Source organism: Chionomys nivalis, chromosome 11 (genome assembly GCF_950005125.1).
Source record: "Chionomys nivalis chromosome 11, mChiNiv1.1, whole genome shotgun sequence".
Taxonomy (NCBI): domain Eukaryota; kingdom Metazoa; phylum Chordata; class Mammalia; order Rodentia; family Cricetidae; genus Chionomys; species Chionomys nivalis.
In genome coordinates, this window is record NC_080096.1 from 31,586,768 (window position 1) to 31,602,311 (window position 15,544).

The following is a 15,544-nucleotide window of genomic DNA, read 5'->3' on the forward strand; positions in this document are numbered from 1 at the left end:
CAGCTGAGAACATTCCTAGGCACTCTGTTTTTTTTCTGCAGTACAACTTACTTGTCATTTCATAATTAACCTTACTATTGACTGTGTTTAAGGAGCAGCTCACAGGAATTCTAACCCCTTATCAATCACTCTAGGAAGACTTTGTCATCCAGTCTTCTCCTTCTGAATCCTTAGGAAATCAAGACATAGAGAGAAGACAGGAATGGAGATACAAGGTCAGGGAACATGCATCACTAGTCATTGTAGGTGATGACATCATCACAATTATTTTCTAATCAGTCAAGAAGGGAAGAGGTGACTATTGGAATTCAACAGACGATGCAACTGAGATAGAATGACAGCAAGTTCAAGGGAACATGCTCAGAGCTTGATACATTTGGACTCAAATTCTTATTTGTATCCAAGAGATATGAAGCCCTCAGAGAGTTTTCTCATTCCATTGTCATGGAGATGTCATTCGTGAATTCCATGTTATAATGTCATGGTTAACTCTGTTTGTTTGCTTCTGTTTATCAGCATTTTGCATATATATGAATGTATGTATATACATACAGCACATGTATATCTGGTCCCTGGGGAAGTCAGAAGAGAGCACCAAGTCCTCTAAAACTGGAGATACAGATGGTTGTGAACTTCCATATTATATGCTGGGAACCAAATTAGGTGTTCTGAAATATCAGCAAATCCAATTTGCTCATGACCATGCTCCAATCACTATTGTTGTTTGACCCTTCATTAGCACCAGAGAGGTTGGGTAACCTTGCAAGTCATTCTGTGTCCCACTAGCCAGCACCCAAATCATGACACGAAGACAAATTATTAGTTATGAAAGCTTGTCTGATAGCTTAGGCTTGCTTATAACTAGCTCTTATAACTTAACCGATATCTTTCCATCTGTGTGCTGCCAATTATCCCATCACTGCTACCTCTCTTATTGCGTATCTTGCTTGTTCTCTCTCTCTCTCAACATTTCTGCTCTTCTTCTTCTCAGTGTCCTCTCTGTCCCCAAAATCCTTCATAGACACTGGTTGGTCAGTTGTTTTTTATAAAGCAATCCAAGTGATACATCTTCACAGTATAAAAATGGTTATTCCACAATAGATAACTTGCTCAGATATTACACAGCAGAGAAGGTAGGACTTTGATTGCACCAAGGTGGTTGAGGAAGGAAGAGGACTGTGACTCAAACGTGGTCTCATTAAGTGTCAGTGCTCACGGTTTGGGCAGTAAAAGAAGAATCAGAAAGATAATTTAAGTCCTTGAGCTGTCTATCAGGTGACCATGTTCCAGCATTTCTTCTCTGAGCTGCTGTGATTCCCCAGTGATTTTAGAAGAGGGAACAGGTCACCACTCCTCCTCCCGTGGGTTGTTTCCTCCTGCTCTGCTCCCAAGGGTGTCACTTTTGTGCTCTTGCTGACAGCATTCAGGAATCATCCTTGCAACCCTACTGGGAACAAAAATGGCCCTTTTCCTGTTCTCCTGGGGTTAAGAGAGGAGGCAGGGTCATAAAACTTCAGCATCTGTTCCCACTGTGAAGAGGTGAATATGTCTGAGCTTACCTTTATCAAGAAAGATTTTATGGGTAAAATTTTTAAGAGTCAAGGCTGGCCTACTTGCAGAGGAAGTGAAAGATTCAGTCCATTAAACTCTACAGCATCTTGGAATTTTTCTGGAGCTACTTCCTAGTATCCCAACTTTCTGAATTATTTGGTTTTATTGGACTTCCTCATATGAGGCACTCAGTGAGACATTCCTTGGATTTGCAAGAGGTAAGAGAGTCACTGGTGTTTGGCCTGTGGGTGGGGTTCTGGCATCTGTGGGACTAGAGATAATAATTAATCAAGCCATCCATCTGCAGGTCATCTGTGCATACATCTCAAACTCGCCAGACCTCTCCCATCATTGCCTGCTCTTTTTTTCATCTTTTTCTCCCTGTTATGTCTTTACTTCCCTTTTTTCTTCTCTGTTTATTAATTTAATAAATATTTACAGAGAATTTGTGTTTAGAAATAAAAACTATGGAGTTCTAAGCTCAAAAATCTCAAGTGAAGCAGAAAGTCACATCTATTACAGAGCAGTGGTGGTCAATGTCTTTTAAGGAGCCTTCCCAGACAGAGAGTTACAGCTTGATGTACTTTGTGGGCAGAGAAATTGTGATTCTGTTTTGATGTTTCCTTTGGGAGGAGGTGTGAATCTGTTGTACCCTAGGTTGGCATCAAACTCAGATATAGTTGAGTATTTCTTGGACTCCTCATCCTCAGTCTTCCAGATGCTGGCTTCCTAGATTTGGGCTACAATGTATAGCATTTTATGGCTTGGAACTCAATTATAATGTCTTTGTTTGTGATTTTGTGTTCATAGAATTGGGCCAGCAATCCTGGTGTGTCACTGTAAGCAAAGTCAGAGACCACTGGGCTGGGAAACCATAACAGGCTGTGGATCAATACTTGGTGTCTCATGCCACAGAAACCACACCTCAAGTCCTCTTTTCTAGGATCCTCCTACATTCAGTACATCCCAGGGCCTCCCACATTCAGACAGGATGGGAAATCTCATTGGGAGAACTGGTCTGTTGCCTGACTACCAACTCTGTCCTAGGAGGGCTCTGGACTGACTGAGTCTCATTAAGTTCAACTAGATGGACAATGTGAAGACTTTGCCTTCTTCACCTCCCTCTTCAGTGCCTGTGTGCCAGAATCAGAGAAGGTGACAGAGAGTCAGGCTCTGACATCACAGCACCCAAACACCCATTTCCCCCATTCCCTGTAATCTTGAATGAACTGCCCTCTCCAGGCCTTAGGTGTTCACCTATAACATATAGGTAAGAATAATTCCTTCAGTGAATTGTTATGTTGAGCAAAAATTAGGGAAACTATGGTTGGAATGTACAAACTACTCAATAAATGTTAGTTTATTGTTTTATTTAAAAAAGCTTAGGAAATGGCCCATGCGGAAATATTCTATCAGAGAAAATTTTTCCTTAATTGTGTGAGGACTCAGTTAACAGGAAAAGAAAGATTTGACCATGTTGTTTTGTTTCAAAATTGATATCAGGCCCCTCTAGAACACCTCAGATTGTAACCGGCCAATGAATAAGAAATACAGGATGTATCCTACTTGGGTTAGGACAGGAAGTGGTAGCATAACAGGGAATTCTTCCTGGCCTAGCTAAGTCCTGCTGTAGCCCCAGTGTGAGCAACACAGTACAGGTGGTGGTTCCCCCTTCATGATGATGATAAGAAGCTAGGCGATTTCTTAACATGAGAGAGGCAGAGGCATGCGGGATACCAGGAGTGTTTTTATGGAGATTTGTGAATGGGGAAGAGGAGATGGAGGTGAAAGTTGTGTATTGAGGCTCAGTGTCCACAGAGCAAGCAGGTTAGGAATGACCTCTGCACCCTCCTCAAAGGACAGGGCGTGGGAGATCTTAACTGGTCCATATAGGATGAATGTGAAATTTCTGAACAATTGCTGCTACAGCAGTTCCAGGGAGAACATGTTGATGCAGACAAAGAACCAGCACTGAGAAAGGGAACTGCCGAGAAAGGGAACTGAACAAGCTCCTGCACCTAAAATTGAATCAATTTTCAGTGATATCTGCTATGAAAGGGAAAACCAGTTGTCTATAGAATGTCTATATATATGTATCAGTTACCCTCCAGAACAGGCCACATGCCAGGAGTAGTGGGACAACAGGAAACTGACTCCACATTTGAGTTTTGTTTTGTTTTAGTATTTTTTGATTTGATTTTCTTTTTTATTAATTTTAAAATAGTGTTTGTTGTTTGTTTTTCTTGAAAGAGAGAATGGGAGAAAAGGGAATTTGAAGTTGGGTGGAGAGGATCTGGGAGAAGTTGGAAGAGGGGAAAATACGACTGAATTATATTATATAAAAATAATTATTTAAATTAAAATAAATAAGACTGTATTGAGGGGGGAAATTTAGAGGCATAGGTGCGTGGAGACACTGGTGCAGAAATGTTGAGAGAGATGATGGGCTCCAGACATGGGGGGGAAGGAAGGACAGCTGTGAGGGTTCTGAGCATTCGCCTGGTCAGGAGAGGGCATAGGGACAGGGAAAGAGAAGACTGAGGATGTCTAGGAGTCTTGTTCATATTTCTCCCATCAGAGCAATCCTGCTTTAACCATTGTCTTGCTGATTAACATATGAGTGGTGACCAAGATCAGACTTTATTGAGCAGCATTAGGAAATTTTCTTTACATGTCTTTCCTTGAATATATGTTTATATATGACTATGTGTTCATATTTTGTTTTAGACATAAAGTTGGGATTTGTACTGCTGGGAAAAGCATTAAATGTATAGAGTGTTAGTAAACACAGCCAGGCACACACTAAAAGGATCATTGGAATTTACTCTTCAACTGGATCCAATTACTCTTGTCAATATTAGATAACTGTTATTGTAGCCAGGCTGGTAAGCGTGCGGGGGTGCGAGACTGAGAAGAGGAGGTGGGCGTTGGTGCTGTGCTGTTCTCGTGCAACTCCCAGAAGAGCAGTGGTGCTGAGAACCTCAGCCTCATCAGTGCTGCCAGACAGCTGCCTTGTGACCTTTAAATATTTTTACCTACTCTATTGTAGCATCTGTTTTTATGTTTCTGTTTTTTCTAAGTCTTTGTATAAACTTTTGAGTACTTGTTTTTGCATTATTCTAGCTTACAGAGGGTTTTCTCCCCCAAGGAAAGTATCCTTTAAAGAAATCTTACCTTTGCTTACCCTAAGAGGATAAATATATTTATCATGCTTGATGCTAAAAATTTGGCTGCAGTCAGATGGTTGTGCTGCATGCCTGTATTCCCAGTACTCAGGAAGCAGAAGTGAGCAGACCTCTTGTGCTCGAGGGCAGCCTGGTCTATAAAGTGAGTTCCAAGACAACCAGAGCTGTTACATAGAGAAACCCTGTCTTGAAGAACCGAAGTAAATAACAAATTTGTTTGCTATAGATTTACCACTCAACTCCACGGTACACCTGGAATGCATTGTTTGCATGTAGAGGGAGGTAACAGTTAAAAAAAAAGAAAGAAAGAAAGAAAGAAAGAAAGAAAGAAAGAAAGAAAGAAAGAAAGAAAGAAAGAAAGAACTTATCTCCTCACAGATACACACGATCCATCAGCATTCCCTGGGAAGACTACAGTGTCTCCAGTGCACTGCACACGTGACCTTCTGTCACTAGTCATACGACAACATGTGTGAGGGCCTGTGTCTGACTGATGTTTGTTCTGCTATCTCCATCTGTTCGTTTATTCTCTCTTTTGCATGTATCTGTGTGTGTGTGTTTGTGTGTGTGTGTTTGTGTGTGTGTGTTGTGGTGTCGTTGTAGACTGATAGGATTCTTCCTCAATTGCTCTCTCCTTTTTCACTGAGACAGGGTCTCTTAGTTGAACTCAGTGCCCATCATTTCACCTAGTGTAGCTTAGTGTAGCCCTCTTGTTCTGTCTCTGCCTTCCCCAAAATGAAATGAGTGTGAGACTGCATACAACATATCATGTGTTACATGTTATTTAGACGAGTTAGTTCTGTGAGATGCATTAGATGTCCATCATAATCCTGATGTGTCCATCATAGTTTATGAGTGTCATCAGCCTTATTTGATAGATGAAGAAGAGACAGAGGCATTGGGAGGTTCAGTAGCTTGAGAAGCTTCACAGAAACTGAACAGTGTACTCAGAACCCACATGCTAGCCTTTCTTTTCTTAATTAAAAAGTATTTCTTTAATTTTATGTGTATAGATATTTGCCTACATACTTGATTGTGCAACATGTGTGTGTCTTGCCAGTGGAGGTCAGAGAATGGAATCAGATTCCTTGGAACTGGAGTCACACAGCTCTGAGCTTTCTGATCCGCTTCAACAGCAGTCAGTGCTCTTAACTTTTTGAGTCATCTCTCCAGCCTGTATCTTCCTTTTCTGCCTCTACAGCTGGCATGTATCCGGTGACACATACATGAATGTGATTCTCTTAAAGCCTCCACCATGTGGATGATTCCAGGGCAGAACCAGAGCTGGGTTTCTGAGTTTATCCTGCTTGGCTTCTCCAGTGACCCCAAAACCAACAGCATCCTCTTCATTGTGTTCCTTCTCATCTACCTGAGCTCAGTCATGGGCAATGGAATCATCATCCTGCTGATCTGCATGGACACACATCTGCACACTCCCATGTACTTCTTCCTCTGTGTACTCGCCATGTTGGATATGAGCTATGTCACTACCACCATGCCCCAGATGTTGGTGCACCTTCTTGCTCATTCTCAGACCATCTCCTTTGCTTGCTGCTGGCTCCAGATGTATGTGTTTAGTGCTTTGTGTATGGTAGAGGCCACCTTCTATGCTGTTATGGCTTATGACAGATATGTGGCCATTTGCCACCCACTGCGTTATACTGTAATACTCAACTGGGCCGTGTGCATATGGTTGGCAACTGGGTCTTGTGCCTGTGGTTTTCTCTTTTCTTTGTTGCATACTTACTTCACGATGAGTCTGCCATATTATGGGTCCAACAAGGTCAACCACTATTTCTGTGAAAGTCCTGCGGTGAGTAGCCTGGCTTGCATGGATACCCACATCATTGAGATGGTGGACCAGGTCTTGAATGTTCTTATGGGGCTTACCCCAATTTCACTCATTGTGGCTTCCTATGTCCATATTGCCAAGGCAATTCTCAAGATCAAGTCCAACCAAGCACGTTGCAAGTCTTTCTCTACTTGTGCCTCCCACCTGACTGTGGTCTTCTTATTCTATGGTCCATCCTCTTACATCTACTTGAAGCCCAACTCCAGCTACTCCCCTGAGCAAGACAAGAAAATAGCACTCTTTTACAATGCCTTCACAGCCTTACTCAACCCTGTGGTCTACAGTCTGAGAAACAAGGACATCAAGAGGGCATTTCTCAAGGTTATAGGGCATAGTAAGGCAGGCTGATGAACCAGAATCTAGGAGAACCTGGAGTGGATCATTCACTATTTAAGAAAAGGACAGTTTACTTATTGTGTGTAACTGATAAGTACATTTGAACCAACATTGCACTTCATAATTGGGACAAACCAAGGTGGCTGCCTTGATTGATATACAAAGGTATAATTCCAAACACATCAGTAATCTTATTGGATTATAGCAGAATAGATTCATCTGTTTCTCATCTTTAAGGCTGTAGGTTGGGAATGACCTTCTGTCCTCTCTCATCCATCCTGAAGAAGAAACCTTATACCCAACATGTCATACTAGAGCAGAAAAAAAGGAACGATGGACAAACACGCAATAACTTGGCTTTTTAAGAGTGACCTGCTCCTCTGTGCACACATTTTTTGGCCAAAGCAATTAGCAAGGTGTTGTGGGATATTGTTTTAACTGGGTAAGATATAGTACTTTTGTTTATTCTGTAGAATATTGTTTTAACTGTGTAAAGGTGTGTTACATTTGTTTCTGCTGTATATGCTAAATGATGTTATGATGTGTTACATTTGTTTATCCGGCATTTGTTTAATTATGTAAAGATGTGGTACATTTATTTTACCTTTCCTGCCTTAGGCACCTGATTATTCAAATAAAAAGTTGAATGACCAATAGCAAGGCAGAAAAGGAAAGGCAATCTTTGCATGCAGAAAGAATAAGTAGGAGGAGAGATTTAGGAATGAAAGAGAAGAAGAGGAAAGAGAACAAGGAAGAAGAGGGGTACACATACAAGAATAGAAGCCAGGCTGCCACTAGCTAGCTGATACAAGAAAAAGTGAATCTTAAATATACAGAAGTAAAGAAAACTAAAAAGGCCTGAGAAAAATAGTAGATAAAGAGAAACAGGCTAATTTAAGTTAAAGGAACTAGTCAGAAATGAGCATAAACTAACCAAGCAATCAGAACTAATATGATGTCTCTGTGTGATGATTTGGGTGCTGGTTGCTGACCCTAAAAAAAAGTTTAGTACAGTATTGTCCAACCTGAGAACAGGAGGTAGAAAGTTTTTTTTGTCTAGAGAGAATTAATACAAGGTCTTTTGCCATGGTCTGTTGTGTTGGTTCCTGTACTTTGAAGGCAGCAAGAGACATAGATTATGTTACCTGATATAATTCCCAGAAACAATAGCATAACCTACAAACCACCCAAAAACATGATGAGAATAACATGATAGTACAGACAGCAGAGGCTGAGGCACTCTATTCTAAGTAGCACAGCAGGTGTTGTCAGGACAGAAATAAGCTGATAGTTTGTGGAACAGAACCTATGTTGATGGAAACTGCTCATTCATTTCCTGGATGCCCAGTACTGAACAATCACACAGAAACTATATTATGATGGAGGTGGGTCTTGTATTAATCTGTTGCTTTCATTGGTTAATTAATAAAGAAACTGCCTAGGCCCATTTGATAGGCCAACCCTTAGGTGGGTGGAGTAGACAGAACAGAATGCTGGGAGAAAGAAGCCGAGTCAGTGAGTCGCCATGATTCTCCCACTCCAGACAGACGCAGGTTAAGATCTTTCCTGGTAAGCCAGCTCGTGGTGCTACACAGAATATTAGAAATGGGTTAGATCAATATGTAAGAGCTAGCCAATAAGAAGTTATAACTAATGGGCCAGGCAGTGTTTAAAAGAATACAGTTTCTGTGTAATTATTTCGAGTAAAGCTAGCCCGGTGGCGGTGGGAAGCAGCCCCGCCGCTCCCATTTCAACAATATTAGTTACAACATTTTTTGGCCAATAACTTAGGTGTATTTCTAGCTAGCTCTTACATCTTAAATTAACCCATTTCACCATGAGGTAGTGTCCTACCAGTAGGGTTCCAGCATCCTTCTCTTTAGGCAGCTACATGGTATCTCTCTGACTCTGCCTACTTTCTCTACTTCTCTCTCCCTCCCTCTCTTTCTCTGTCTTTCTTTATCTCTGTTCTGATTTCCCACTTGACCTTACTCTGTTAAGTCATTGACCCAAACAGCTTCATTCATCAATGAATAAATGCAACACATATACAGAAGGACATCCCACATCATTTTCCTTTTTCAGTCTAATTAAAATGGAAGGTTTTAAATTAAACATAGTAAAATTACATATAATAATACAGGTATCAAATAAGAATTACACTTGTAATATTTAGTTTATTCATATGTGACAAAAATAAAGAAAATTTTCTATCATCTATTTTATCCTTGTGAGCCTAAAGTTTTGTATCTATTTTATCCTCTATCATAACTAAGTAAGATTATAATTATCACTATCTTCTTCAACGTCATCAAAGACTCCAGAAAGGTATAATATTACCTAAGTAATCAAGAAGCACATTGTAAGCAACTTCCAAAACTTTAGAATTGACAGAGACATCTTGCTGCAAGGACAGTCACCCAATGTTTCTCTGCAATGTTGGGGCATTCATCTTTAGCCTACAGGACTTAGTATCTGGCAAACATTTCTATGAAGCAGGAAATTCGGAAGACTGTTTAACCTATATTAACAGTTTGTCAGTCACTTTATTCAGTATCCTCCAGAATGTCTGGTAGACTCTTTCATGAGTCAGGAACTCTGAAAGAACATCCCATCTTTTGGATAGTTTAGCAGCCATTTTTCTGTGGGTCCTGCACATCCATTTCATACAGCACACTAAGAGCAGTCCAAGCAAAAGAAGTTTCTTACCCAAATGACTAGCCTTTTCCAATTGAAAGCAAATTCCCATAACGAGTTTATTCAAAACCATTAACCACTCTGAAGTAATTGATGCTACCAGAAGTGGACATGCCTCACTGTCAAGAAAAGTCTAAGTGTTCAAATATATGAGCCTGTGGAACCATTGTTAGTCAGACAACCACAGGCCTCTTTAGGGACCCTCGCACTTTCCAGTGAACTCGAGGACCCATTTGGCAATTTCAAAAGACTGCTAAAATTATAAGAGAGAAACACTGAATCTTTGTATCTATTTAGGGTGTACTGACACATTAATGATATAGTCTTCTATTACATGAACCATTATCTTCAAATGACTTCGTGAAATTAATCACCCCCATAAAACACACATATACACACATTAAAGCTATTATTTATTTAGATACATATAGAAAAAAATATATATTGATAGAGAAAAATGTTTCTGTTTTGTTTTACCATCCTTTTTTTCTGATGCTATCCATAATTAAATGAGCAGCCATGTAGTGATACATTAATGAGGCATTGACATCTGGGGGCCAGTTAAGGCGTCCCTGTTGTGAGAGCTGTGGATCTGCTGCCTTTTCTTCATGAAGCTTACCCTCCTCTCCTTAGGTCTGTGGGTCCTTCTGATACAGAATGGAACCTCTTGAGTTTTACCTTTACTTCACGCTGACCTCTGGGTTGGTCTCATGACCATTGTGAAACTAGCTCAGCTCTGAGTAGCAGAAGAATTTTTGGTTAGAGCAGAGGTACAGCCAATAGCTTGAACTCACACAATTAAGCATACCATAGACATGGCACATTCAACCTCACCAAGTGGTAAGTGGCCAGGCCCTAGAGATAGTTCTGCCATTCACTAAATGAGTGACATTTGTCAAATAACTCATGTCTTCTGGGTCACTTTTCACTATCTGTGAAATGGGCAGGTAGGGCCATGCTTAGGAATCTCTTCGTACTGCAGTTATTTAAATCACCATGATGCCATGTTATGTCTGCTTACCTTTCTGAGTCCTCACCCAGAAAGACAGAAGAACCAACAATAACACTTTTTTCATTTTATTATCATTTTATTACATTTTTCCTCTGACCTTTTTTTTTTTTCTTTTGCCAGATCTCAAATATGTTTTCTATGAGGCTTGGGGTTTTTTCACATTTCCAATTTCTGTCTCCACATGTGACTTTTTCTCTGCCATGTTGTAGAAATCCATGTCTAATACAAATGTTTTGTGTTTCTTTCTCCCTTTTGAGTCCCTCTCTATGATTCCATAATAAAATCTCAGTGACTAAAACCAACAGAGCATGGTGGCTGTGTCATTTTATATGTGATACTCAATGACTTCTGTCTTTTTCTTTGTGAATCTGTTTCTTTATTAATCAAGGTGTAGAAAAATCTATGCTGGGCTTGATTGCCTCTCAGAGCTGATGAGGATCAACAACAGGAGTGAGGAGAGTTGGGGTCAGAACTGTGAAAAAAGGCTTAGTAACAGCACTGCAGGGGCCAGGGTGCTTCTAATTAGTGCTGATTGCCAACTACTAAGGTGTAAATGCACCTATGATGGCCAGTGCCATGACTGCAACACATGCCACTGAGCAGCAGTTGAGATTACATGTCATTATACAGTGTTTCAACCAGCAAAGGTATCACACTAAACAACTGCTAGAACACAGAGCACAGGGAAATGGAGTTGCTCCTCAGGGTGTGTAGAGATCAGAGCTTGTGTTGCCTTTAAAATGCTATGATTTAAACTCTAGCCTCAGAAATTGTCTTTACTTGGGTGCTATACAGCTAAGCCACAATCCTAGGCACTCTGTCTCTGTTTCCAATACAATTTATTTGTCATTTCATGATTAGCCTTTACTATTGGCTGTGTTTAAGTAGTAGCTCACAGGAATTCTAACCCCTTATCAATAAATCATGCTCAACAGGAATACTTTATAGTCCAGTCTTCTCCTTTTGAATACCTAGGAAACCAAGACACAGACAGCAGACAGGGATGGAGATTCCAAGTCAGGGAACGCTGGACAGAACGTGTAGCAGGGCGGTGACATCATCACATTTATTTTCTAGCCAGCCTAGAAGGGAAGAGATTATTATTGGAATTTCACAGAAGAGGTAACTGAGGCAGAATAACAGCAAGGTCAAGAGAACATACTCAGGAGCTTGATATATTTGGACCCAAATTCTTACTTGCATCTAAAAGGCAGGAGCCCCTTGGAGAGTTTTCTCACTGCAATCTCATGGAGATGTCACTGCTGACTTCCATGCTGCTATGTCATGGTTGACTGTTTTTATTTGTTTTTTTAAGTGTATCAGCATTTTACCTATACATACATTCATACATACATACATACATACACACATACACACATACACACATACACACATACATACATATGTACATCACAGGTATTTCTGGTCCCTGGAAATATAGATGATTTGAACTGCCATGTCTGTGCTAGGAACCCAACTTAATGTTCTGCAAGATTAGCAAATCCTGTTTTTCTCATAAGCATCCTCCAGCTCCCACTCTTCTTATCTCTTCATTAGCACCAGAGGTTCTGGGTAACTTGCCCAGATATTACACAGCAGAGAAAGGAGGACTATGACTGCCCCAACGTCGTTGAGGAAGGAGAGGAGTGTGACTTACACATGATATCATTGAGTGTCAGGGCTCAGGTTTTGGGAAGTAAAAAAGGAACCAGAATGAGAACTTGAGTCCTTGACCTGTGTATCAGGTGACCAGGTCCCAGCTCCTCTTCTCTGAACAGCTCTTATTCCCCCAATTAGTCTAGAAAAGGGAACAGGTCACCACTCCTACGTCTGTGAATTGCTTCCCTCTGCTCTGCCACCCAAGGGTCTCCCTGTAGTGCTCTTGTTGACAGCATCCAGGGATGTCTTGGCATCCCTACTGGGAACAGAAATGGCCCTTTCTCAGCTCTCCTAGGAAAGCTCAGAAAGGAGGCAGAGTCATAAAACCTTAGGAGCTGGTCCCACTGGTAAGAGATGAAGAGGTCTGAGTTTGCCTTTATTAAGAAGGAATTTATGGGTAAAGTCTTCAGGAGCCGGGGCTGGCCTACTTTCAGAAAAAGAGAGGGACCCAGTCCCTCACACTCTACAGCACCTTGGAATTTCTCTGGAGACTGAGCTGCCTAGAATCCTATCACTCTGTACTCAGTTGCTTTATGGGTTTTCCCCATAACAACAAGAAACTGCCACTCAGTGACACAATCCGTGGATTTACAAGTGGTAAGGTGACCACTGATGGTTTTCTTATGGGCAGGGTTCAGGCATCTGTGGGTCTGGAGATAATAGTCAAGCCATCCATCTCCAGGTCTCTGTGTATACATCTCACACTCCCCAGAACTCTGCCCTTGTTGGCTGCTCTTCTTTGCTCTTTTTCTCAACCTTGTGTCCTACTTCCTTCTCTTTTCCTCCCTTTTTAAATTTAATAAATATTTACAGATTGTTTGTCTGTTTTAAATCATATTGAGGCATAAAGGTATGGAGACCTGAGCTCAAAGATCTCAAGTAAAGCAGAAAGTCATATTCCTGAGAGAGCAATGAAGGTCAATGTCTTTGAAAAAGACATCACACCACAGAGGCACAGCTTCATACACTTTGTGGGCAGAGAAATCATATTGTTTTGGGAAGGGAAGGGAAGGAAAGGGAAATGGTTAGTCTACTATAGCTTAGCTTGGTTTAATCTTGCTATAATCAAGTATATCCTAGAACCCCTGATCTTATACCGTCAAGATTCAGGCTTTGTAGGGTAATACTAATAGATATAGATTTTTGGTGAGGGTTGCCTACAACGCCCTCCTGATATCTTTATCTGTACAACGCCCTCCTGATATCTTTATCTGTGACTCCTAGGTTCATAGGATTGGGTCACCATCCTGCCGTGACACTGTAAGCAAAATCAAATATCACTGGGCTGGGAAACCATAACAGACTGTGGGTGACTAAATTGTTTCCCCATGCCATAGCAATTATGCCTCAAATCCTATTTCCCTGGATCCTTCTACTTTCAGTACAGCTCAGGGCCTCCCACATTCAGACAGAGAGAAAATCGCTCCACAAAAGCTAGTCTATAGCTAGCTGTCCAACTCTGTCTTAGGAGGGCTCTGGCCTGTGCTGAATCTCAATAAACTCAACTTGATGGACAATGGACTTGATCTTCACCTCCCTACTTCAGAGCCTGTGAGTCAGAAGCAGAGAAGGTGAGTGAGAGGCAGGGGCTGATGTCACACCCCTAAACTAACACTTCCACCGTGCTGAGCTTGCAATCTGAAACAGCCTGCTCCAATCCTTAGGATTTCACATATAACACACAGGTAAAAACGCTTCCTCAAGAGAACTGCTGTGTTGTTAAACTAAAGTTAGTGGATCATTGGATGGAACACATAAATTATCTAAAATAGATATTAGTTGATTTTATTATTAGAAAGGTTAGGAAATCCCCCATACAGCCACCGCCCATCAGAGATCATTTCTCCTTAGTTGTGTGGGGTTTCAGTTAACAAGACACAAACAATGGGTTTGCCCAGGTCTTTTTGTTGTCAAACTGATGTAAGAACCCCCACTGCCCAGGATTCTTCAGATGGCAACCACCCAGTGAGCAAGAAATGCAGGTTGCATCTTACCTGTGTTAGGGTGGAGGATGTAGCACAACAGGGAAGGCTTCCTGGACTATCTGAGTCCTGCTGTGGTCACGGATTGAGCAACACAGTGAACATGGGAGTATCCCCTCCAGGAGAAGTTAGGGAATTCTTAATGTATGAAAGAGACAGAGGCATGCAGAATACCAGGAGCCCATGCATGGGGATTTGTGTGTGGAGAGAGAAAGAGAAGATAAAAGAGAGTTCTGTGCTGAGGCTAGCCTCCACAGGGCAGTGGTTTAGTAATAACCTGTGCATCCAACTCAAATGACAGAGCATGGGAACTCATAAAAGGCTTTTAACAGCAGCCAGACATGAGCGATATGGAAACTTCGAAAAACCACTGCAGAAATCAAATGAAGAACATGCTGAGGAAGACAAATGCCCAGCAATGAGAAAGGGAAGTGGACACAAAACTCTGCCACTAAATAATAATAATAATAATTTAATTGCAATTGATTCCTATCAGGAACGGACAATCAATTTTCTTATATAGCATGTCACTATGCATACTAGTTACAGTCTATGACTGGACGCATGCTCAGGATCAGTTTGTCAACAGGAGACTGGCTCCATAGATGTGGTAGATTTTTTTCTTTCTTTTAGTTTATTTTTTTAATTTCTGTAGATTGTTTTGTTTGTCTTGAAGGAAAGTATGAGAGGTTAAAAAAACACAAAGTTGGGTGGAGAGAGTCTGGGAGAAGTTGGGGGAAGGGAAGGATATGATCCAAGTATATTATATGAAAATAAATTTTAAAAATTCAAAAAAAGAAAAGACTGTATTGAGGAGGAATATTAAAAGACAAGGGACACATGGAGATGCTGAGGCAGAAATGCTGGCAGAGATGATGGGCTCCTGACCTGGGAGGAAAGGAAGGACAGCTGTGAGGGTTATGAGCAGTAGACTGGTCAGGAGAGGGGATGGGGACAGGGAAAGAGAAGACTGAGGATGTCTAGGAATCTCTTTCATGTTTCTACTCCCATCAGAGCAATTCCTGCCTTAACCATTATCTTGCTGGTTAGCATGAGTGGTGCTGAGGTTCAGACTATTTTGAGTAGTCTTAGGAAATTTCCTGTACATGTCTTTCCTTGAGCATGTGTTTGTAGGAACCTTTGTGTTTACATGTTGTTTCAGAAATATACTTGATGTTTCTGCTGCTAGGCAATGCATCAACTGTGTTCAACATCAGGGAACACAACCAGGCACACACTAAAAGGATCATTTTGATTCACACTCCCACTG

At 41.1% G+C, this 15,544-nt stretch overlaps 1 protein-coding gene across 1 annotated transcript; it reads left to right on the forward strand.

The window, feature by feature from the left end:
- The first annotated feature begins 5,976 nt into the window (after nucleotides 1-5,976).
- Nucleotides 5,977-6,936, forward strand: LOC130884312 (olfactory receptor 2D3-like). The gene has a single exon (XM_057785425.1). It carries the CDS (start codon nucleotides 5,992-5,994, stop codon nucleotides 6,934-6,936), a length of 945 nt encoding a protein of 314 aa, XP_057641408.1. The 5' UTR covers nucleotides 5,977-5,991.
- Nucleotides 6,937-15,544: the final 8,608 nt, after the last annotated feature.